The sequence below is a fragment of the Theobroma umbraticum genome, unplaced genomic scaffold, assembly GCF_002168275.2.
Source record: "Theobroma umbraticum cultivar Fairchild unplaced genomic scaffold, ASM216827v3 scaffold_86.0, whole genome shotgun sequence".
NCBI lineage: Eukaryota > Viridiplantae > Streptophyta > Magnoliopsida > Malvales > Malvaceae > Theobroma > Theobroma umbraticum.
Genome location: NW_018397263.1, coordinates 1,520,047 through 1,541,184, shown reverse-complemented (window position 1 = coordinate 1,541,184; position 21,138 = coordinate 1,520,047). Strand labels below are relative to the sequence as shown.

Sequence of the window (21,138 nt, the reverse complement as noted above, 5' to 3'; positions counted from 1 at the left end):
AAAAATTCACTAGCTGAATGATGCTGCTTGTTAATGAGTGGCGGTAATGAATGAATTTGTTTTGCTTTTTGGGCAGTGAGACATAGATGATAGATTTGTGCTTTGTATTGGATACTCTGTTTTGCCAATGAGAGTCGCTTTCCATAATTTTTCTTGCAGTGGAGTAACTCATACGGAGTCTATGGGGATCAGTAACTTTGGATTCCTCCCCTGAAAATGGAAGGAGTTGAGATTTGGTAAGCTTCCATTCTCAACTAACGACTATCACCAGCCCCATATCTGTTATCATCAATTTAATGTGAGCAAATTGTTTCAAACCCAACAAAGCTAAAAGGATAAGTAAATGGATCATAATCTCTACACTGTTTGGAGATGATAAATTGAAGAGAAGAACATGGAAGCTTATCGCATGCTTTGAGTGCAAAGCAGGGGACCGGCCTTGGGTGCATGGTTTTCATCATCAGATTGTTTTACATGCCAGCTTTGTCAGAAAACCTACCATCCCCACTCTCACTTTGTTGATGTAACAACACTCCTCCAGTCAAATTCTGCCAGCATTGCAGCAAATGGGTTTCACTTGTTATGTGATTGGAGGGTGGGTGAAGGGTCCATTCAAAAGGGAGGTGAATCCTAGAGGCTGGAACTTTTGGGGTTTAAGGGATTTAAGTACATGTAAAAACTAGTTTAATAATGCCTGTTTTAGCAGGATAACGAGGGAAGAAACTGTTGAAGCACGCACTCCCTGATGCAGAATAATTGCTTGGCAAGCACATGGATCATGATATTGCCCCCATTGCCAACCATCATGCATGTTCCATGCCTCACAATCATCTCTACCTCTTTCTCTCAAATTCAACTCCCCTTGCTTTTTATTTTCCAATCCAACCCCACAAATCTCCATTTCAAGTTGGTTCTACTTTCATAATATCCCCTTTCTAGTAAGGCTGCCATTTGGCACCCAAGATCCAACTATCTATATTTTTGGACCACCCCACAGAAAATCAGAACATTAAAATTTTTTTGGGTTTGCATGTGGATGCTTTATTTTATTGAATCTTTATGCTTGTGTTTTGGGGGAAAAAGGGAGGAGAAAGGTTGGCGTTTGTGGTGGAAGAGATTAGATCAAGGAAAATTGCTGTCAAGTACACCTAGGGAAGCAACTTCGAGATGGTTAGAGGCACTAATTCATTGTCTGCAGGAGAGTCGCTCGAAGCAAATTCTTCTACCAATCGTATCATCATGAACTCAATTTCGAATTACAAACATTGGGCAGTTTAGTTTAAAGATTATAAAGTTATGTACGTATGTCTGCATGTGAGATTCTCCCGCATTTGAAAGGTCCAAAAAGAAAAGAAAGAAAAGGTTATTACTGGCACAAACTCCTCAAACCATTACTTCTAGCAACCCATCAGTCAGTGTGGATTTAAATGATGCATGGGACAAAAAAAAATTATGCATGGGACACTCACATGAAACTTCCTACTGCTGGCCACTTTCTCACATATGACACTGCTTGATCAATCCTGGAAATGGAAGTCCTGTAGGAGGCAAGGAACATGGGAAGATAATAGGGTCTAGGACACCTAAAGAATGCTAGCTAAGGGGGATTAATTAACCAAACATTTAACCCCCAAATACCGTGGTAACATTAGTATTATTACTACGCTGAAAGATAGTTCTTTTAGGCTTCAGCAGGGTGATTATTATTACGCAGCTATTCCCCAAACAATGTAGCTATCAAAAGATGCCTGGTTCAGAACAGTAAATGTCCTTGGAAAGGTGACACCATATAGCGCTGTAAACAGTAATTTCTCGGATGAAAAGAGTATAAAAGCTGTTGCCTTCTCCATTTACACAGCAAGGACAAGTTAAGTTTTTGATTTTTGAAGTTAAAAGAATTTCGTACAGAATATATGGTTTTTACCAGAGTACTTCAATCAAACAACAATATGGACAGAAAAGATTTGCAGTTTCTGGCTTGGTTTCAAGCAAGATGTTTAGATCTCACAGTTTGCATCACAACAACCCTTCAAAGATCTTGCCCTCATCATTTGAGACTGTTGTTCCATGCAATTTGTGTAAACACAGTATGTATATATGAAGTAGATTAGTATGTATATCTGATGGGGATCTGTGTCCAGATACTCTGCTGTCTGGTGTATAGACTTCCTTACTTTTGAAAGGTGCCTTAGCCGATTGCCAGTTGGGTTTTGTTGTTCAGAACTTTTCTTTTGGGTACACAAAAGTCATGTTTTCCACTATGTTGTGTCTCTTGCCAGTGACTCAGGCATCCGCATGTCAGGATTCCCACACACCTAGGTATCCTGTTTGGCAACCTTTCATCATCATGATTTACACTTCTAAGAAGATTTTGATCACTTTCTATGACCCTCCCCCCTCCTTTCTTTTTTTTTTTATCTTGAAAACAATTTCTTTCTTTTGGGTATCGGTCACATCCTCGTCCAAAAGTCAGAAACCACAATGGTGGGGCATTCCTCAAATTTCCAATTCTCCATGTGGGTCACCTTGAAAAGCTTCAGCTTGGTTGACTTGAACACTTGATCATGGAGATCATGGAGCTGAAACTGGCCATGCCGTGGGAACAGAAACCAACAGATCGGTCCGACTCAAAGTTAGGAAAACAATTCAACATTGGATTCTACGATAGTTTTAATTTCTCCTACTTGATCTACTCTATCTTGGGTCAAAACCTGGTATGACAATTGTCCCAAGGTTTGTACGAAACCAAAACGAGAAACTAGAAACTACAATAGAACTATGCTTAGAGTCAAGAGTTCCTAGCTTGGAAGGCTTTGAAATTAGCCATTTCAAGACAAAAAACACTCTGTCTTACAGTCTAAGAGTTTAAGCCAATGTAAGGTAGCAATAAATGGGCTGGCTAACAAGAATAATTTTCATCATTATATCGCACTCCTCATATTCAAACCCCTCGTGCTGAGGATACTACGTACATAGTACATACCTTGAATTTTGATTCTAGTTTGCTTGTATTTTCCCTTACTAACATTAATTCAAACTTCATCTAATTGTTATTATCACTCTCTAATAAAGTTGAGATCTAAGATCCAAGTAGTATTTTCTAATATTCTCGTATTCCGTCCGATCTTCCCTTTCATCGCTTCTTTAACACATTTTGTTTCACTTGTTTACAACACTGTTTCTCCTCGTACCACAGGAAAATCCTTTTGCAGAAATCAATCTAAATTTATTACTTAAACATCAAAACATTATGCAGTTTAATTATTAGTCCTGGCTCAAAACAAAGTCAAGAAAGTGAGAAGAAACAGTTTAATTAAATAAAGAAAAAGACATTATAGAATAGTAAGATCCTCTTTTAAAAGTTCCTTTTTCCCATGCATAAATTGTCCAGGCATGCAAAAGTAGTAGTAAAAGGGGGTTTGAATTTTGATTGAAGAGAAATTTCCAGACCACAATCATCCCATTCCCATATGCTCCCAAGTCCCAAAAAAATTATAAGAAATCGTTACATATCGAAGCAAGAAACATAGTGGGAATTGGGAAAACAATGCGGAAAGTATTTACTCGAGCTTGACACTTGACAGGCAGTATCCCAACCCCTTTAAAGCTTAGTAGTTAGCAGCTCCACCTGATTATGATTAGTAACTTGTTAGGCGAGAGGATAGGGTAATATTGCCCCCTTCCTTAATTTGAATAAAAATTCCCTACTTTTATTTGGTATCACGTTAATATTTGTGATATATGTCCGGTCGTATGTTATTAATGAAAAACTTTAATCTTTTAATTTTAAATCGTAAAATTTGATTCTCGAACTATAGTCATAAAAATAAATAATTTACTGATAAAAGTGATATTAATGTACGAAATTTATTAGACATGCAAAATTATGAAAAGGATACTAAATGAGACATTAAATGAAAGACGAAGAATGTTTATTCTATTAATCTCCCTCGAAGCATGAATTATGCATGAAAATTAAAAAGTTTAATTATGGAGTATTGTAAAGATTTTTTTTAAAGTTAATTAAGGGTTAATATTATTTAAGATAATAACTTTAAAGAGTATCCTAGTAAAACCCAAAATTAAATTGCTTTAAATAATACTCTATAAGTACAAATCTGGCTAACACCTTTGAACAGAAAGAAAAGACTTTTTTATAATAAAAAAGAAAAAATATTTAAACTTGGTACATTGTGTAATTGAACTATGCAATTGATCACTTATAAAATGAGATGTACTATGACTGATTTTTTTGTGTCTCAACCAATAATTGATATAAAAGAGGAATTTTGTAAAGGCTAAGTTCTAACTCAAAACTCTAAAATTGAAACAAATAATTTTAAAGTGTCATGATGTAACAAATAATTGGAAAGAGATGCATCTTATTATTGCATACTAAAAAGAAAACCCATGTCCTTTAGATAAATTAATTTGAAGTTGAACTTGAATTTAGGAACAAACTTAAACAAAAAAATTATAAGATATCCTAATTAAAAAAAAAAGATAACCCAAAAGTTTAATAAAGAATATTTTTTTAATTAGCACTTTATGGATTTTGTTTAGCCTGTGAATAATTTCGATTCCCACAATAAGTTGAACTGTTAATCTGATTTAATAAAATTATCAAAATATTTTCAGTTCAATGTTAGTTTATTTGTTAATTTTAAAAGTATTTTCATAATTTTAACAAATAAAATTAGTCATTTAACTCTTTGTAATAGTAAAAATTATTCATAAAATAATTTTTATATATATATAAACTCGATTTTAATTGAAAAAAAGACTAAACCACAAAATATTAGGTAAAAATTAAAACCACAAAAAATGTAAATAAAAATGAACTCTAATTATTATTATAGACTTTTAATGTACTCCATCTGATTTCTTAGATGTAGTTCGATCGTACGGATGCCGCGGTACACACCAACCTAAATCATTCCATGTGGTGAGTGACCCCATCAGTGAATACCCATAAATATTAATGGCAAAACCGTCACCCCAACAATTCAAATAAACAAACGACAGCTGGATCTTCCACAGCCGCCAGATCAGACTAAGCCCCTCACCTGGACCCTTAGATCCTATAAACCTATATATAACCAAGAAAAAGGAAAACAAAATAAATGGTCTGAAATTCGTGCGATACCGAATTTATTGCCATTTAATTCGCATTTCATTTCGACCGTGGCGGAGTTTCATTTTGATATTTTTGAAAACTTTTAATAATTCTTTTTATTTATTTATTTTTGTCGACAAAACAAACCCACTTTGTCCGTTTTTTGGCTTATTTCTTTCATGTTATTTTGAAACAACCCGAGGCTCTAAAGGCGGGTATAGCAGCAGAGCAGACAACCTCAAAGAACGCGAAATCTCGGAAACCTTTACGATAATCTTCGATCGTTTTGAGGTTCTTCTTTCTTTTGTCGATCTTGATTGTTTCTTTTCTTGCTTGTTTGATTAGTATTTATAGATTTGTTGTTCCCCACATTGGGTAATGTTCTCCTTTCGGAGCTTGTCACTTCGATCTCTGACAATGTTTTCTTGATCTGTCGTTTTCTTCTGTTAAATCATGTTTCTGTTCATGTTTTCTTAAACCGTGTTGGGAAAATCTGAATTTCGATTTCGCGTTCCTTTCAAACTGTGCGGATCTATTAGATTGTTAAGCAATGAGTTAATTCTTTTGGGCTTTTGGTTTTGGACATTATATTAAATTCAAAATGTAATTGGTATTTGCTGACGTTAATGTCTTTGTACATTAAACTGTTCTTTTTCCTTTTTTTTGGTTCTTCTGCCTTTTGGGGTCTCATCCATTTTTAGTTTCCGAATGGAAATGTTGGTTGGGTTGCAAGATGTGAGGGTATTAGTGATTGAGTTGTTCAGAAGTTTGTTTTCGGACCAATGTATGATACTGTTGGATATGATTTCTGTTTTAGAATAATCGATATGAAGCTAGGATTGCTGTTATTCTGACCGGAAAACTATGCTGATGTTATGATATGGCTTCTCTTTCTGGCTGTAGAAGTCTAGAATATGGCCGATGGTGAGGACATTCAGCCCCTTGTCTGCGATAATGGAACTGGAATGGTTAAGGTACTAGACCGGAATCCTTATCATTTAAATGCTATTTCAATAAGCTAATGTATGTCCCTTTTTTGTGTATATAATAGAATTTACTCCTGTTTTTTAAATATGTTTTGAAAATTATTGCTTAGGCTGGATTTGCTGGGGATGATGCTCCAAGGGCGGTGTTTCCTAGCATTGTTGGTCGCCCACGTCATACCGGAGTGATGGTTGGCATGGGACAGAAAGATGCATATGTTGGGGATGAGGCTCAATCTAAGCGTGGTATTTTGACTTTGAAGTACCCAATTGAGCATGGCATTGTCAGCAATTGGGATGACATGGAGAAAATTTGGCATCATACCTTTTACAACGAACTTCGTGTTGCTCCAGAGGAGCACCCGGTTCTCCTCACTGAAGCCCCTCTCAACCCGAAGGCCAACCGTGAGAAGATGACCCAAATCATGTTCGAAACCTTCAATGCACCTGCTATGTATGTTGCCATTCAGGCTGTTCTTTCCCTTTATGCTAGTGGTCGAACAACTGGTAAGCATTCATTTTGTCTAAACTATGATCTGCTTTAATTGGTTTCCCAATATTTTGTGTCAATGCCTTGTTTTGGGATCTCTAGGAGGGAAGATCACCTGACTTAGCAAGCCAACAATGACTTCACTGATGAAAGATCTCTGACATTCTCAGTTTCATTTTTCTTTGCTTGTTTTTTGTGATTATTTCGTTATGCTTTCAGTTCACTACGGTAATGCAGAGTTATGTGAGATCTTTGTTCTGTGTGTTTGTTGCAGGTATTGTGCTTGATTCTGGAGACGGTGTCAGCCACACAGTCCCTATTTACGAGGGATATGCTCTTCCACACGCAATCTTGCGTCTTGATCTTGCTGGTCGTGACCTCACTGATGCCCTGATGAAGATTTTAACTGAGCGTGGTTACTCATTCACCACCACAGCTGAACGGGAAATTGTGAGGGACATGAAAGAAAAGTTGGCTTACATTGCTCTTGACTATGAACAAGAACTAGAAACTGCCAAGAGCAGTTCTTCTGTCGAGAAGAGCTATGAGTTGCCTGATGGTCAGGTGATCACCATTGGGGCTGAGCGATTCCGATGCCCAGAAGTCCTTTTCCAGCCATCCATGATTGGGATGGAAGCTGCTGGTATCCATGAAACAACTTACAACTCCATAATGAAGTGTGATGTCGATATCAGAAAGGATTTGTATGGCAACATCGTGCTTAGTGGTGGTACCACCATGTTCCCCGGTATTGCTGATAGAATGAGCAAAGAGATCACAGCTTTGGCTCCTAGCAGCATGAAGATTAAGGTGGTTGCTCCTCCTGAGAGGAAGTATAGTGTGTGGATCGGAGGTTCCATATTGGCATCCCTCAGCACTTTCCAACAGGTAAGTTACTTATGCAATTACCATCAAATGTTTTTATCAAAGCGCTTTCTGAAAAGTTTCTAATGTGGAACCCTATGTTTTCCTTCGAGTGCAGATGTGGATTGCCAAAGCTGAATATGATGAATCTGGCCCTTCAATTGTGCACAGGAAATGTTTTTGAGCACGAGCAAGGAAAAGATAATTCATATTATCATTTTCTCTGCTCTGTTATAGGGAGTAAAAATGCATCTTGCATTTTCATATTTTGGTTTCTTCATCTGTTTTTCTTGTCCCATCACTTCCCTGTTTGAACAATAACATTGAAAGGATGGATGATTGTTGGAATATTTTCAGTTATCATTTTCTCTTTTCCTAGTGAGGGACAATTGCCCAACAAACTTGTTGTTAGCATGGTAATTCATGTTAATCTGTTTTCTTTCTTTGAATCTCTATGTTATTGGTTCGCTACCACCAATTTTATGAATGAATTAATGATCAATTTTTCCATAGAATGAAACAATTTCAGCGAATTGTGAAAATATATCCAGCACATTTGGCTCTATTTGTGTTGTCATGCATGAGAGAAAGGAGTAACTTGTGAAATGCAACAAGAATTAAAAACCTTAACATCTCTGGAGCTGTGAGTGTCCTTAACATCTTAGTAGTGACATGCAAAGTGCTCAATTAGGTGTAACAAGTCTACTAGGTTAAAATCTGTGGTAATTGGCTCTAAGCCAATAAGCTAAGTATTTTAAATCGGAATCCAACCACTCTGAAAAATGGTTCAAAAGTTAAATTTTTTTAGAAGTTATGTTATTTATTAAAAGTTTTGAATCGATATTGATTATTTGATTAAATTTTTCTAAGATTATGTTATTTATTAAAAGTTTCAAATCCGTATAAAAAATTTAGCTCATATTATGTAGTTTTTAAAAGTTTTGAGATAATTGAGATATAAATCCTAAGAATAAGATTGGAAACTTGGAACCCTTTATCTTCATAGGCATGCTAAATGCAAAAACGACTCGTTTTGCCTTTTAAGGGAAACCCAATCCGTCAGTACAATTACGCAACGAAGCGCGTCCTTTGCTTCCGCTTGCCAATAGAAGCGGCCCTGGCGTCCACTCAAGAGCTGAATTAAGCATTGAAAAGCAGAATTTCTTTTTTGTACCCAAAGCTTAAGAAATGGTAGATTTTTCTTGTTGAAATTGCTGGGATATCTGAACTCTGCTAAGAGAAGAGAAAAGATGGGTAGAATAGCAGTAGCGGCAATAGTCAGCGTTTGGGCAATTCCCATATCCATCCTGGTGAATCGCATTGTTCCTGATCCTTACATGGTAAGAGAAACAGTTCAAATTGGCTCTCCTCTTTGAATCTTCTTCCTTACTTTCTATTGATTTTGATCGTCACAAAAATTTTTCATTTTGAGTCGGACACGTATCTTTTTATGTGGGCAGGATGAGATTTTCCACATACCTCAGGCTCAACAATACTGCAATGGCAATTTCAGGAGCTGGGATCCCATGATCACTACCCCACCTGGCCTGTAATGCTCTTTCTCTTCTCTGTTTCCGATTCCATTATATTCCTTTGCTTAGATAAAAGTTTGGGATTTACTTTACTGAATCTTAATGGTGCTTCATTCAATTAGATTAATTGACGTTGCATTAGGAATTTCTTTGCCGCTTCTGCAAAGATGGGTTTTTGAACCAATTGCTATCTTCCATACTTTCCCTATTATCTTGACTCTATTGCTTGAATGTTGTAAACTTTTATTATAACTTTGTTAGAAATACTTTTACAGGTACTATCTTACACTTGTTCATGTTGCTGCTTTGTTTCTGGGCAAGTATTTTCTACAGTTGGCTTCATCATTCCCGGAAGTTTGCTCCACCACTGCTCTTCGCTCTGTAAATGGAGTCTTGGCAGTACTATGCAGCATTCTAGTATATGAGATAATAACCCACTTGAGGCCAGCTCTTGATGATAGAAAAGCAACGCTTTTTGCAGCAGTTTTAGCCCTGTATCCACTCCACTGGTTCTTCACTTTTCTTTACTATACTGATGTTGCATCACTTACTGCTGTGCTCGCCATGTATCTTGCATGTCTGAAGAAGAAATATCTATTCAGTGCATTGGTAAATGAGTCAGCTTAAATTTTTCTTCTTATGCCGTCAATAAATGATAAAATTTCCTGGATATTATTTCACACACTACCTGGGAAGAAGATAACCTACCTATGTTTCGGATTGCATATGGAAAACTGAGTGCTAAGCTTTTCTTAAGGTTTTTAACTTAGTGATCTTGCTATACATGGCTCAGAAGGTACTACTTTTTAAAAGGACAATCAAATCAAACAGTTTGGGGATAGCTTCACATTTTCCTGAATGTTGTTATTTCCTTTGTTGTTTCATGTAGGTATTTACTCGTTTCCACCTCTGTTCTTGCAGCTTGGGGCCATGGCAGTTGTTATTCGACAGACTAATATTATATGGATGCTTTTTGTTGCCTGCTCTGGGGTCATTGATATTACACTGACGCATCAAAGAGATAGTGCAAAAGTATATAATTTAAAGGCAAATAAGGGTAGTAGTCCGTCAACCCTCAATATCAGTGTCAATGTTAGTTCAAACTTGAGGAAAAGGAAGTCCAGGGGAAATTCAGAGGCTAATAACCATTCCTTTTACCGGACAAACACCTCTTCAACATCCCAAACATCAGGTTCTTTTGACATCTTTGATCTTTCTTTTGTTAGTTAATTTGTAAAACCATGTCAGTTGAATTGTTATAGACGTACTTGTCAACTGCTTGTTCATAGGGTTTAAGAAATCACTCTTTGCCAGAGAAGATGTCATTTATGCTAATGTGACATCCTTTTTTGGCATTATAATGCAGGTCTGCTTTACGAGATTCAGGCTATTGTTTGCACTGCATGGCGCATAAAGTGGGAGCTTTTGGTGTCCTTTAGCCCATTCTTTTTTGTATTGCTGGCATTTGTTGCTTTTCTCATTTGTAATGGGAGTGTAGTTTTAGGTATCATTCTGATTACCATGTTTTTGGTTCCTTTACCTTTCTTTTTTATTTCTTTTCTTCTTTCTCACTCTGCCTCTTAATATTGCAGGTGCAAAAGAAGCTCACACAGTTTCTCCACATTTTGCACAAATAATGTATTTTAGCGCTGTTTCTGCTCTTTTTGCTGCTCCTCTGCATTTCACAATAGGTCGAGCTCTAGATCTGTTTTGGTCATTCTGGAAGAACACGCTGCTTGGTTTTTTCCTAGGATTCTTGGCTCTGATTGCTAGCCTCCTTTCTGTACATTTTTTCAGGTCAGTTCAAACAACAAATGATATACTGATGCCAGATCATCTCACATTAATTTGGAACTGCTTATACTCTTCTTCTTCTTACCTTTTAGATCAAACATTTATACTTTTACATCATGCGGTTAATGGATTTGCAGCATTGCTCACCCTTATCTACTTGCTGACAATCGGCATTATACCTTCTATCTTTGGAGGAAGCTAATCAATTTTCATTGGTCAATGAAGTATCTTCTGGTGCCAGTTTATGTTTATTCATGGTTCTCAATATTCCATCTATTGGGTTAGTACATAGCACTACATATCTATTGTACATAGTGTATCCCAACTTTTCTGAGGTTGCTATAAACCTTTCTTGGCAGATAAAACTCAGAGGAGGATCTGGGTATTGGTGTATTTCTTGGCTACTTCTGCTGTTCTTGTTCCTGCTCCACTAATTGAGTTCAGATACTATACCATACCATTCTATTTTTATATGCTTCATACCGGTATTAATGACTGCCAAAGCTTGCTTCTGATGGGGATTCTATATACAGTACTCAATGTCTTCACAATGAGAATGTTCTTGTTTCGGCCATTCCTTTGGGACCATGAGCCTGGGATCCAGAGGTTCATATGGTAGATAGAAAATACTAAAAGCTTAATGAGAAAAGTGCTGGCAGTTCTAACTCACAGGTTTTGCTAATCATATATCAGCACTCACCCTGTCAATTTCCACCCTTGGGATTCTTTACTGGTTCATGGAACACTAACCTTAACCTTATTATATGTTGTAATTCCATTCATGTCAAGCAAATGAAATTTGATCTTGTTTGATATGCAGTTTGTAACCAAATGATGTTCGTGGTGAGCATACTTTAAGATTCTCGCTGTTAATCATTAGGCGTATTTGTACCCCTTTCCATTTTTCTTTTCATTGATAATTGCCATGACAGATGAAAAATCTTACATAAAATCAATATTTATCAGCTTTGAGCTGTTCAAGATTCCAGCTTTGTTTTCCATGGAAAACTCAAGCAAATTGTGCAGGAAGCAGTAATTTCAGATGTTCAATAGAAATAGAATGTTTGCAATATCCACAAGTATCAACGTGTTTAACGTGATATCCAACGGAACGGAGGGAAATAAAACTTCACAAAAGAAAAGGGCGACGCCGTTTTAGGCTATTTGCTATTTTGTATTTTTTGAATGAGCTTGGTAGTCCGTTGAGTTCGTTCAAGACTTTCGACCAACTGAAGATCACTTTGACGTAAGAAAGAAAGGCACTTTTACAATGGCAAATCCAAGGATTCGCGCTTTGACCTGGTGGAGAAAGTGGGCGAAGAGGGATTGGGCCATCGCAGCTGTGGGATTCACCATCATCCTCTTCGCTCTCACTCTCCTCTTCGATTCTCGAAACCCTGATCTCAACTCCACCGACGATCTCATTCCCTTGACTTTGCTCCGCAGAGCCAAAGCTACAGGCGCCTGTACCCAACCCTGCCCTTATTTCTCCACCCAAAATTCAACGGTTTTCTCTTTGCTTCTAAAAATTAATTGTTAGTATTAACTTTTCAATTAATTTCATTTTTCAGTTTGCTTAGATGGAAGTTTACCGGCATACCATTTCCAGAAGGGCTTTGGATCTGGCTCTAACAATTGGGTTCTCCACATTGAGGTAAATCAATTACTTTTACTTTTAATTATTTTTGTTGTTGATTTTTCACCAGAATTTGACTTTGTTTTCAAATTTTATTTTCTGGGGTTTAGGGTGGAGGTTGGTGTAATTCGATAGAATCATGTAATGATCGAAAAAGAACAGCTTTAGGTTCCTCAAATTACATGGACCAACTAGTTGAATTTTCTGGCATTTTAAGCGGTCATCCTTCTCAAAATCCTGGTATATTCGTTGCATCATTGATTTTCCTTTTTTTCTTAATAAATTATGTTGTTGAAATAATATGCTTACAAAAAAAGAGAGTGATTTTTTCTTCTTTTTTTTTTTTTTACAGATTTTTATAATTGGAATAAGGTTAAGATACGTTATTGTGATGGTGCATCTTTCGCTGGCCACCCTGAAAGTCAGTTCAAGGTAAAAATTTTTTAGTTATTTATTTAAGATTGGAGAAAATTTTTGCATAAAAAGAAAATTTGGATTACATTTCTAATTTTTTGGGTTGTTTAATTGTCTTTCATAGAATGGAACAAAGCTTTTCTTCAGAGGCCAACTCATTTGGGAAGCAATTATGGATGAAGTCTTATCACTCGGATTGTCTAATGCAAAAGAGGTAGCAACATTGATGCTTTGGTTGAATTTTCTTATTTAAAGGTGAAAAAGTGTTACTAAGTACATTTGTCTTCATTTTTCGTGATTGTTGTCATGCAGTCTTTAATTGCAAGGTGATGGATTTGATGACTTTGCAGGCACTTCTTTCAGGGTGCTCTGCCGGTGGGTTGGCAACTCTTATACATTGTGATGACTTTCGAGATCATCTGCCAAAGGATGCAACTGTCAAGTGTCTTGCTGATGCAGGTTTTTTCCTTGATGAGTACGTTTTTATTTTTGGTACAATATCGATGCTTTTTAAGCTATATTTGAACTGATCATACAGTTCTATATACATGAGTTTATGTAAAAATACACATATATGTATGTTTCTTTGTATTTTTACTAGTATTTGCTGTCATGTGTGCACGCATGAATACTTTTTTTTTTTTATTTTTAAATATAGTAATTATATATAACTTCAAATGTTTCTAAAGTATAAAAAATTGAAATTTTGTTATATTAATTTATAAATTATTCAGTACTATTAGAACTAAAAAAATAGTTTTTTTAATGAAAGACATTAATGCAATTAAAGTTCTTATTTATAAATTGGATGTTTCTTATATTATTATAAAAAATATTTAAAATGACAATTTAAAAATACAAAAAACAAATATATCCATTTTCGTCAATCGAAAGTTCTACCAACATCCATGCTTTTATATATATTTCTAGATTTTAAGCATATATGTATTATGCTAGTATTCATGCAAAATCATAAGTCATTTTGATGTTGCAACAAAAATATAGTGGGTGCTGAGATACTTATCCAGATTTAGCAAATACTGCTTCATTTATCCATATACATTAAGTTAACAATCCTTCTTCAATTTAGTCTTGACTGCATATGTTGAAACTTGCTCTTTCTGTTTTCTCTATTGCAGGCCAGATATTCTTGGAAACCGCACCATGAGGGCTTTCTATCATGATGTTGTCCAACTACAGGTTCTGCCAATCTCCATATATCATGCCTATGTAATGTCTTGCCATGGGTTATACATCCTAAGAAAATGATAAGTCAGTTGGTTATGGTCATTTTGACAACTGGCATTAAAATTTAAAGGTGATCAATAGGGTGCATCACCTTGGGTCCAAATCAGTGGTTCCTGTTTTTGGTTTTTCCTTTTTCCTTCTATTATTCAACCTTTGCTAAAGTTCTTGATTTCTTTTGTTTACATGTCATGTCAGGGTACAGCAAAAAGTTTGCACAAGAATTGTGTTGGAAGAATGGAACCCTCTAAGGCAGGTTTTTGCTTTTCTTTTTTTCTTTTATTCCTTTTTTCTTTTCTTTTCGTAATGGTAATCATGTCACTGTTTTTTTTATCATTGATCTCACTTGCTCTTCATGTTCAACAAGTTTTGAATTACAAATATTTACCTGCCATGGTCTGTTGCTGATTGCCATTGCAGTGTTTCTTTCCTCAAGAAATTGTCAAAAATGTTAGAACCCCACTTTTCATTGTCAACCCAGCTTATGATTTTTGGCAGGTAACTTGTTATCAAACTGGAAGCTATTTGCTAATTAGGTAATGCTATTTTCCTTTTCATTTATATCTTCTAACACTGACCGGATAATCTTTAGATACAACATATCTTAGTTCCTGATGCATCAGATCCTCATGGCTACTGGAGCAGATGCAGACTGAACATTCAGAAGTGTAATTCTAGCCAGATTGAAACACTACAAGGTTAGTTGGATAGGTAATATGTACCCAATACACTTTGCCTGACAATCCAAGGAGACTTTAGAACATTGAAATTGGAGATATGCATTGCAATTAATATTTCCAAGCAACGAAGCAGCTCTTATATTGTGGCCTGATCTTATCGCTTCTGACATATAGGTTTCCGTAATTCTCTGCTTAAGGCACTAAGTGAGCTCCAGCAAAGAAAGGAAGTGGGCATGTTTATAAATTCTTGCTTTATTCATTGCCAGACATTGATGGCTGAGACATGGCATTCGCCCAATTCTCCAAGAATCAACGATAAGGTAAGGAATGTTTTTATCATCTATTATGGAGATAAAATGATAGTTTTCAGGATCTATCATGATTTTCAAAAACAAAAACTTTAGTTGCAATTAAGGTAGAACTAAAAACAATTGATTTAGGGCTTATCGTTCTGATTCTATGAATGCCAACATCCACGGCTTCTATCTGGTCTTGCTGGTGATTGTGCTAATTGTTATTTGATCGACACTTGCTCTGCACTGGAATTTTAATAATTATTAACCATTTTATATGAGTAACGTTTTAGGAACAGACCATTGCAGAGTCTGTGGGTGATTGGTATTTCAACCGTAAAGTATCGAAGCAGATTGATTGCCCTTATCCATGCAATCCCACTTGCTATAACATGGACTTCACACGAAGTTTATGAAGCACATCTCTATTACTTTTCAAGATCTCCAATTTTAGCAATAACCCTGGTGAAGATTTTTTCACTCTGCATTCAAAGAAGGATTTTGGATATTGAAAGACAGTATGTAGAATCAGATCACTTTTCATAGCTGATGTGAGATCGTCCCTTGATTTGCTGCTGTAAAAATGGAGTTTATATTTGACCAGAGGAAGTGAACTTTCATCGGAGTTGTTTCATGTACTGAGAATTTTGACACCCTGCAAAGTTCAGTACACTGTCCTCTGTCCTCGTCTGGAGATAAATTCAATGTACTCTTTGTATATCATCCTTCAATTGTTTACTTTTATCTTCAATTTGAAGTCTTGATTTTTACCCAATTGCATTTCATCTTCACACCTTTTATGAATATTTGGTGATTAAGTTGAGAGGTATGACTACCACCTGGCTAATGATACCTCCAACATGCATACTTATTTCTATGAGCCTTGATTAGTGGGTTAAACATAGCATTTGGATTGCCAATTGCTTCCTATTCCTCCCTTCCTCTTGGGTCAGGGAACGTGAGATTGACTCCTGTTTATAGATTAATTGAAAATGGAAACATAAAGTTTGACTTTCCTATGTTGGCATATGGATTGGTCCCTCCACTTTACCTGAAGCAAGAAAGGACCTTTGGAATTTGGAAGAATTGGTATTTGGTTTCTCTCTCACTCTCCAACCCAAAACCTAAAATCTTAGCTACTACATTTCAAATTGAAACTACTTGAGCCACTGTTAGAATTAGGAATGAAGAGTCAAAGTTTCTCCCATCCATCCAGATTACAGTTGGCTTCTCTTCAGGTTTCCCAACAAAAGGAATTCGACAATGACAGCTTAAATATCCAAACCCAAGTTACCTTTGAACATTAAATTGGTAGGTCACGGGATGTTAAAGGCCTTAACCAACTAGCAACTGTCACACAAAAAACACTAACCTGCATGGCTATTAACTTTCTGTGCATGAATCTGATACCTGAATCATGGCCCCATGCAGCTCCATTTATTAAATATGAACCTACCAAGTGTTCTTTATCATCCCCAAAGATCCTACTCCTGGAAGAGTTAACTGGAAGCCTGGACAGCAACAGTTTTGTCTTCTAGTTTGGTCAAAATCTTCCCAATTATTTGTTTTCTTGCTACAAAATTTCAAGAGGGAGTTTTGGGAGTTTGAAACTCACCCCTGAAGTCATGCTAGCTGACTTTTTTCTGTGTTGCAGAAAGTCTGAGATATTAGTTTTCAAACCTTGCATTATAAACAATAAAGGAGTTGGAGATTTAAAAACAAACGAGAGAAGTTATTGACTGTTGCTATCATATCCAACTACACACTCTAAACCTGAATTTTATATTGGGTCATAAGATGATATAATTGTTCAAAATTTTTTCCTTTCTAGAAGAAAATTTAAAAGTATTCAGCCATTAGGAGAAGATGATTTGTCAATCTTTCCTTGCCTAAGTGTGCAATGACGCAGTTAACACGGGTCAGATCTTGCTTAGTGGAGACCCAACTTTAAGGAACACAAACCACTTCCAACAACACAACTCGACAATTGGTTTCCGTTTGAGATAAGGAAGATTATGGTGAAGGAGAGGGCAAAACATAATGACAGACAAGCAGTTGAAGAAGTTGTATTGAAATAAGCTTAGATTTGGTAAGAAAGTAGATGCAAGATGACTTCATTCTTTAAATATTTTTCCTAAACGATTGTTAACCCATTAGGTTTAGCAGAAAATTTTGAATATTGAATGAAGCATTTCAATCTAAGGAGCAGTAAGATAATAAGTTATGATCAGAAAATTATGATTCCTTGGGACTTTTCCATTCAATATTTAGCATAATTAGAGGCCTCCATGATGATTGCAGGAAGAGGGAACCATGCAAAAATCCAAAAATTTTTCCATTCAGGCTGACTCTTCTGCCTTCCTTCTTTCCACTCAAGTTACCCTTATAATTACCTCAGCAATACGAAAGACAGGGAGGAAGAAATTAGACTTATCAATTAATGGATGACTGATCTATCAATGGATTTTACTAACCTCACAAGTGAAACTCTACACCAAAATATAGAAGAAAATTGGTTGCAATATAACCTAAATTTTTGTTCTAACGTCTTTTGTTTATTACTACTAGCTGGTATTTCTGTTTACTGATGAACGCCATATCCTTCCTTCTAAAGAAATAATGATCACAGAAACATCATCATGGTACATTCGACGTTCCCCTGGTGGGATCTCAACCAACTCATGAAACTCAAGACCTGCCAAGGGAAGGAAACAAAAATGAAAAAAAGAAGTTAAACTAAGGCTATAGTTTGTTTGCTAGATAAATAGAATCTTGTTATGATAAGGAAATTTACCAGCTTTCTTAGCTGCCCGGATCAGTACTTCTTCAACAAGATGCTGAGCGGGATCTCCATCAGGAAATGAAGCAGTGAACCACTCCACTTCAGAGACAACTTGTTGGTTGGTGAAATATTGGTAGAGTCCATCAGAGGACAGTATCAGAAATCTGTCATCGGGGCTCAGTTTGTAGTGATAGAGTGAAGGAGAAGAGCTGATGTATGGGGATGTCCCAACATAATTGATTCTGAATATCTCATAGAGGGCATCATTCCATTTTGGCTGCCAACAAGGCAACAGAGTAAACATTGAAAATCAGCCAAATAGGAAGTAAAATATTGAACTGCCCACAAAACCATTCAAAGGGACATAACCATCTTTTGACCTCTGCTTTTGAACTGATATAGGATCAAAATGAAAAAGAATACTACTGATACTTACAAACAATAGGCTTGACACTTTTGATGAATATAATTTATACCGAAATTTCAGACAAACTTGTATAAATTACAAAGCATATGAATCAAGTAAGCTTTACATTTTTTTCAGTGCTTACCTGTTTGAGAAAGCCAGCCCCAAAAGCCCGAGTGACCTTCAAATAGCCTTTCACTCTCTCATTCACAACTGCCTCATCATCATCTGGATGTTCTTTCCTGATTCTCTCAACTTCCTGGTATTAAGGAAACCCCTGTCAGCTAGTCTTGAAAGTTAAGGAACAAACAGAACAATACCATAACATCAAGTGAAAATACTAAATCACCTCTTCTACATCTGCATTATGATCCATCGTGAGCTGAAGAGGAATCAAATTAAAAGGGGTTTCGATCTCAGGCTTAGTCTTAGACCCTGCTTTTTGTGCCAGAATGGCTCTGCTATCCCCCACATTCATCAAATAAACATCTTCTCCATTCAACAAAGTTACCAAAACACAAGAACCCATTACATGTAACTCAGGTTTTAAATCAGCAACCTTTAAATAAGCCTCCTCAGTTTTACTCAAAGCCTCTGAAAGTGCCTTCAGAACATCGGAATGATCAACACTTTCCATTGAATTCGTAGACAGCTCCAACCTCTCACTATCCCATTCGCACTTCCACTTCTTCAACCTTTTCCCAGAATTCTCTTTACCTTCAAAAGCATCCAATCCCAAAGCTTCATCTGATTCTGCCTTATCATCATTCCACAGCAAACCTTTAAGCTCTTCGAACACAGCATTAAAAAGATTACCAAGCAAATGATCAGGTGCATCGGGTCCACTAAAACCATCATAAATCCCTACAAAAATCCACCCATCTTCTTCTGAAACAACGAGATGGGTCCGATCCTCACCAGCTTTCCCTTGTGCCCATTGCAAATTCTGACTTTTCATTGAGAACTGATCACCATCATCACCATCATCATCATCATTTTGATCACCATGATCATCAACACTCAAACTCCCCCTACTGCTAGGATTAGATTTAACAAGAAAATTCTCATTACTCCTCTCTGTATCTGGTGATAATTCTTTATCTGAAACAGAAGCTTTTAGCATTTTATTTGATATTGCTCTCTTGAAACCATTCATCAAACTAAAACTTTTCTTCTTCGAATTAAAACTACCATGAGACAAGCTTCTCTGGAACTTATCAATCGGTCCTGACAAGAACCCACGTTCCATTGGACCAGACCAACAATGGGAGCTGCCACGTGGCACTGGTTGGAGAGTAAGGGAAGCAAATAACTCCGAGCTTTCAAACGTGGAGGAACGATCAGGTAACGGGGATGACGCCAATGGAACCGTAGTTATGTTGGCACCAACGGAAGCTCCGGATATGGAACGAAACGTCGTCGCTTTAGTAGTGGTCGAGGAAGAACAGTCGTTTAAAGAGTGGACTTTGGAGGAGGAGAGACGAGCCGGGTCGGGTCGAACGTAACAAAAAGAATGGCCAACGAAGTCTTGGGTCGGGTGTGGCATAATGTGAGTCGTCATTTCATGGCTTTCTCCATTGCAAGAACAGCAATGGCTTAGCTTTCTAACACTGTTTCCCATAAATTTAAATTCTTTCCCCAACTGGTTTTGGTTTTGGTTTTGGTTTTTTTTGTTTACTTTTAACGTTGTAAGCAGACGGAGGGTGGAGGAAGAGGGAGTTGACTTTTGGGAAAGCTTTGTTTGGAAGAAGCCAAAGGAAGCGGCATTGTTTTTTGGGAGGGGATTTATAATAATTGCAAATTGGTTTATTTTAGGAATTTATGGAGGAGTTGACTATCAAAGATGGTAAGCGCGTGAGGGGGACGAAATTTGTAATAAAATGGGAAGGCAAATCCCGAAAGTCAACGGTTTGAGATATTAGTGGGTTAATTAATTGAGGTTTTATTTATTTTAATTTTAAAGTAAATATGGAAAATCGTTACTTAAATATAATATATAACATTAACTTAATCAATGATTTTACTTCCATTTTGAATTATTATATTTTAACTACGTTATTAATACTTTTCTCTGTGTTTGTTTATTTTTAATTAATATATGATCTTATAATACTTTAAAAATATATTTATATATATTATGATTTTATATCATATGATTATTGGTGTATAAATCTTATACAGTACTAAGAAATCAAATGTTATCAAAATTAAAATTTTAAAAAAATAATAATAATTTTTAAAAATATTTATTTTGAGAAACTTATAAACTTTTATATTTACATATTTATAAAGTGATAACATATGAAATTTATACACCGAATAAATCCATTTAAGATGACTTATATTTAATTTTGTTTTTATAACGAGTTTTGAGATTAATAGTAGTAACCATCTAAACATAATTAAGTAATTTTTCAAGATCTTATAAGAGGGAAAAAAAATAATCATAAATTGTAGAGTTAGGTGAAGATAATTAATTGAAAACAGGACACAAACAGCTTCTTAAACCGAGTAAACATAAGCATGAATGATTCAATCAACCAAAGACAGATTTCATTTAATTCTCTAACACCAACCTTGCATTTAATTAAGCAAAGATTTATGCAATTTGCTAATCAAATAAACCCAAACACTTTTGATCATCAAATCAACAATTCAAAAACCTTAGAGAATCAAATTTCCTTGACATTAGAGAATCAAAAGATTTAGAACAAGGAATCCATTTTGTCAAGGTTTATATATATATATATATATTTGGTATCTATCCTTTTAATTCTGGGGTGTGACCACAGTATTCTACTTTTTTTCAGCTTTTCAGGTTCTTCAATCTTTGGTGACCACTGCCAAAAATATTCACTTTTCTTTACCAGAATCATAGCAACCAAAAAGAGAAAAAGGAAAAA

The 21,138-nt window shown here is 35.9% G+C and overlaps 4 protein-coding genes across 5 annotated transcripts; 3 read left to right on the top strand and 1 right to left on the bottom strand.

The window, feature by feature from the left end:
* Window positions 1–5,184: 5,184 nt before the first annotated feature.
* On the top strand, window positions 5,185–7,976 carry LOC110420187 (actin). Its single transcript, XM_021433403.2, has 5 exons — window positions 5,185–5,407; window positions 6,020–6,090; window positions 6,213–6,606; window positions 6,864–7,477; window positions 7,572–7,976. Exons 2-5 carry the CDS (start codon window positions 6,031–6,033, stop codon window positions 7,635–7,637), a joined length of 1,134 nt encoding a protein of 377 aa, XP_021289078.1. The 5' UTR covers window positions 5,185–5,407; window positions 6,020–6,030; the 3' UTR covers window positions 7,638–7,976.
* Window positions 7,977–8,540: 564 nt separating this feature from the next.
* ALG10 (DIE2/ALG10 family) lies at window positions 8,541–11,767 on the top strand. Its single transcript, XM_021433400.1, has 8 exons — window positions 8,541–8,793; window positions 8,914–9,002; window positions 9,261–9,594; window positions 9,907–10,177; window positions 10,352–10,489; window positions 10,578–10,782; window positions 10,917–11,059; window positions 11,139–11,767. The coding sequence occupies exons 1-8, from the start codon at window positions 8,704–8,706 to the stop codon at window positions 11,396–11,398; spliced, it is 1,530 nt and encodes a 509-aa protein (XP_021289075.1). The 5' UTR covers window positions 8,541–8,703; the 3' UTR covers window positions 11,399–11,767.
* A 140-nt stretch (window positions 11,768–11,907) lies between these two features.
* LOC110420186 (pectin acetylesterase 5-like) lies at window positions 11,908–15,597 on the top strand. 2 transcript variants are annotated; one of them, XM_021433402.2, is made up of 12 exons: window positions 11,908–12,245; window positions 12,351–12,433; window positions 12,526–12,655; window positions 12,768–12,847; window positions 12,954–13,043; window positions 13,180–13,304; window positions 13,969–14,029; window positions 14,273–14,326; window positions 14,495–14,572; window positions 14,667–14,772; window positions 14,929–15,074; window positions 15,347–15,597. In XM_021433402.2, the coding sequence occupies exons 1-12, from the start codon at window positions 12,050–12,052 to the stop codon at window positions 15,461–15,463; spliced, it is 1,266 nt and encodes a 421-aa protein (XP_021289077.1). In that variant the 5' UTR covers window positions 11,908–12,049; the 3' UTR covers window positions 15,464–15,597. The 2 variants fall into 2 exon arrangements, with proteins under 2 accessions (XP_021289077.1, XP_021289076.1); XM_021433401.2 differs by having other exon boundaries at window positions 15,341–15,597.
* Window positions 15,598–17,611: 2,014 nt separating this feature from the next.
* LOC110420184 (putative protein phosphatase 2C 23) lies at window positions 17,612–19,972 on the bottom strand. The gene is made up of 4 exons (XM_021433399.1): window positions 18,585–19,972; window positions 18,381–18,494; window positions 17,842–18,106; window positions 17,612–17,742 (listed from the first exon to the last, which is right to left on the bottom strand). Exons 1-4 carry the CDS (start codon window positions 19,854–19,856, stop codon window positions 17,612–17,614), a joined length of 1,782 nt encoding a protein of 593 aa, XP_021289074.1. The 5' UTR covers window positions 19,857–19,972.
* Window positions 19,973–21,138: the final 1,166 nt, after the last annotated feature.

Bases quoted from the DNA above. Each gene is read 5' to 3' on its own strand.
- LOC110420186 (XM_021433401.2), top strand. From the start codon at position 12,050: ATGGCAAATCCAAGGATTCGCGCTTTGACCTGGTGGAGAAAGTGGGCG. The intron at 14,030-14,272 runs GTTCTGCCAATC...ATGTCATGTCAG, and splicing joins ATGATGTTGTCCAACTACAG to GGTACAGCAAAAAGTTTGCA. The intron at 14,573-14,666 runs GTAACTTGTTAT...GATAATCTTTAG, and splicing joins CAGCTTATGATTTTTGGCAG to ATACAACATATCTTAGTTCC.
- LOC110420184 (XM_021433399.1), bottom strand. From the start codon at position 19,856: ATGGGAAACAGTGTTAGAAAGCTAAGCCATTGCTGTTCTTGCAATGGA. The intron at 18,495-18,584 runs GTGATTTAGTAT...CCTTAATACCAG, and splicing joins ATAATGCAGATGTAGAAGAG to GAAGTTGAGAGAATCAGGAA. The intron at 17,743-17,841 runs GTAAATTTCCTT...TTCCCTTGGCAG, and splicing joins CCGGGCAGCTAAGAAAGCTG to GTCTTGAGTTTCATGAGTTG.
- ALG10 (XM_021433400.1), top strand. From the start codon at position 8,704: ATGGGTAGAATAGCAGTAGCGGCAATAGTCAGCGTTTGGGCAATTCCC. The intron at 10,178-10,351 runs GTTCTTTTGACA...ATTATAATGCAG, and splicing joins TTCAACATCCCAAACATCAG to GTCTGCTTTACGAGATTCAG. The intron at 10,783-10,916 runs GTCAGTTCAAAC...ATGGATTTGCAG, and splicing joins CTTTCTGTACATTTTTTCAG to CATTGCTCACCCTTATCTAC.
- LOC110420187 (XM_021433403.2), top strand. From the start codon at position 6,031: ATGGCCGATGGTGAGGACATTCAGCCCCTTGTCTGCGATAATGGAACT. The intron at 6,091-6,212 runs GTACTAGACCGG...ATTATTGCTTAG, and splicing joins ATGGAACTGGAATGGTTAAG to GCTGGATTTGCTGGGGATGA. The intron at 6,607-6,863 runs GTAAGCATTCAT...TGTTTGTTGCAG, and splicing joins TGCTAGTGGTCGAACAACTG to GTATTGTGCTTGATTCTGGA.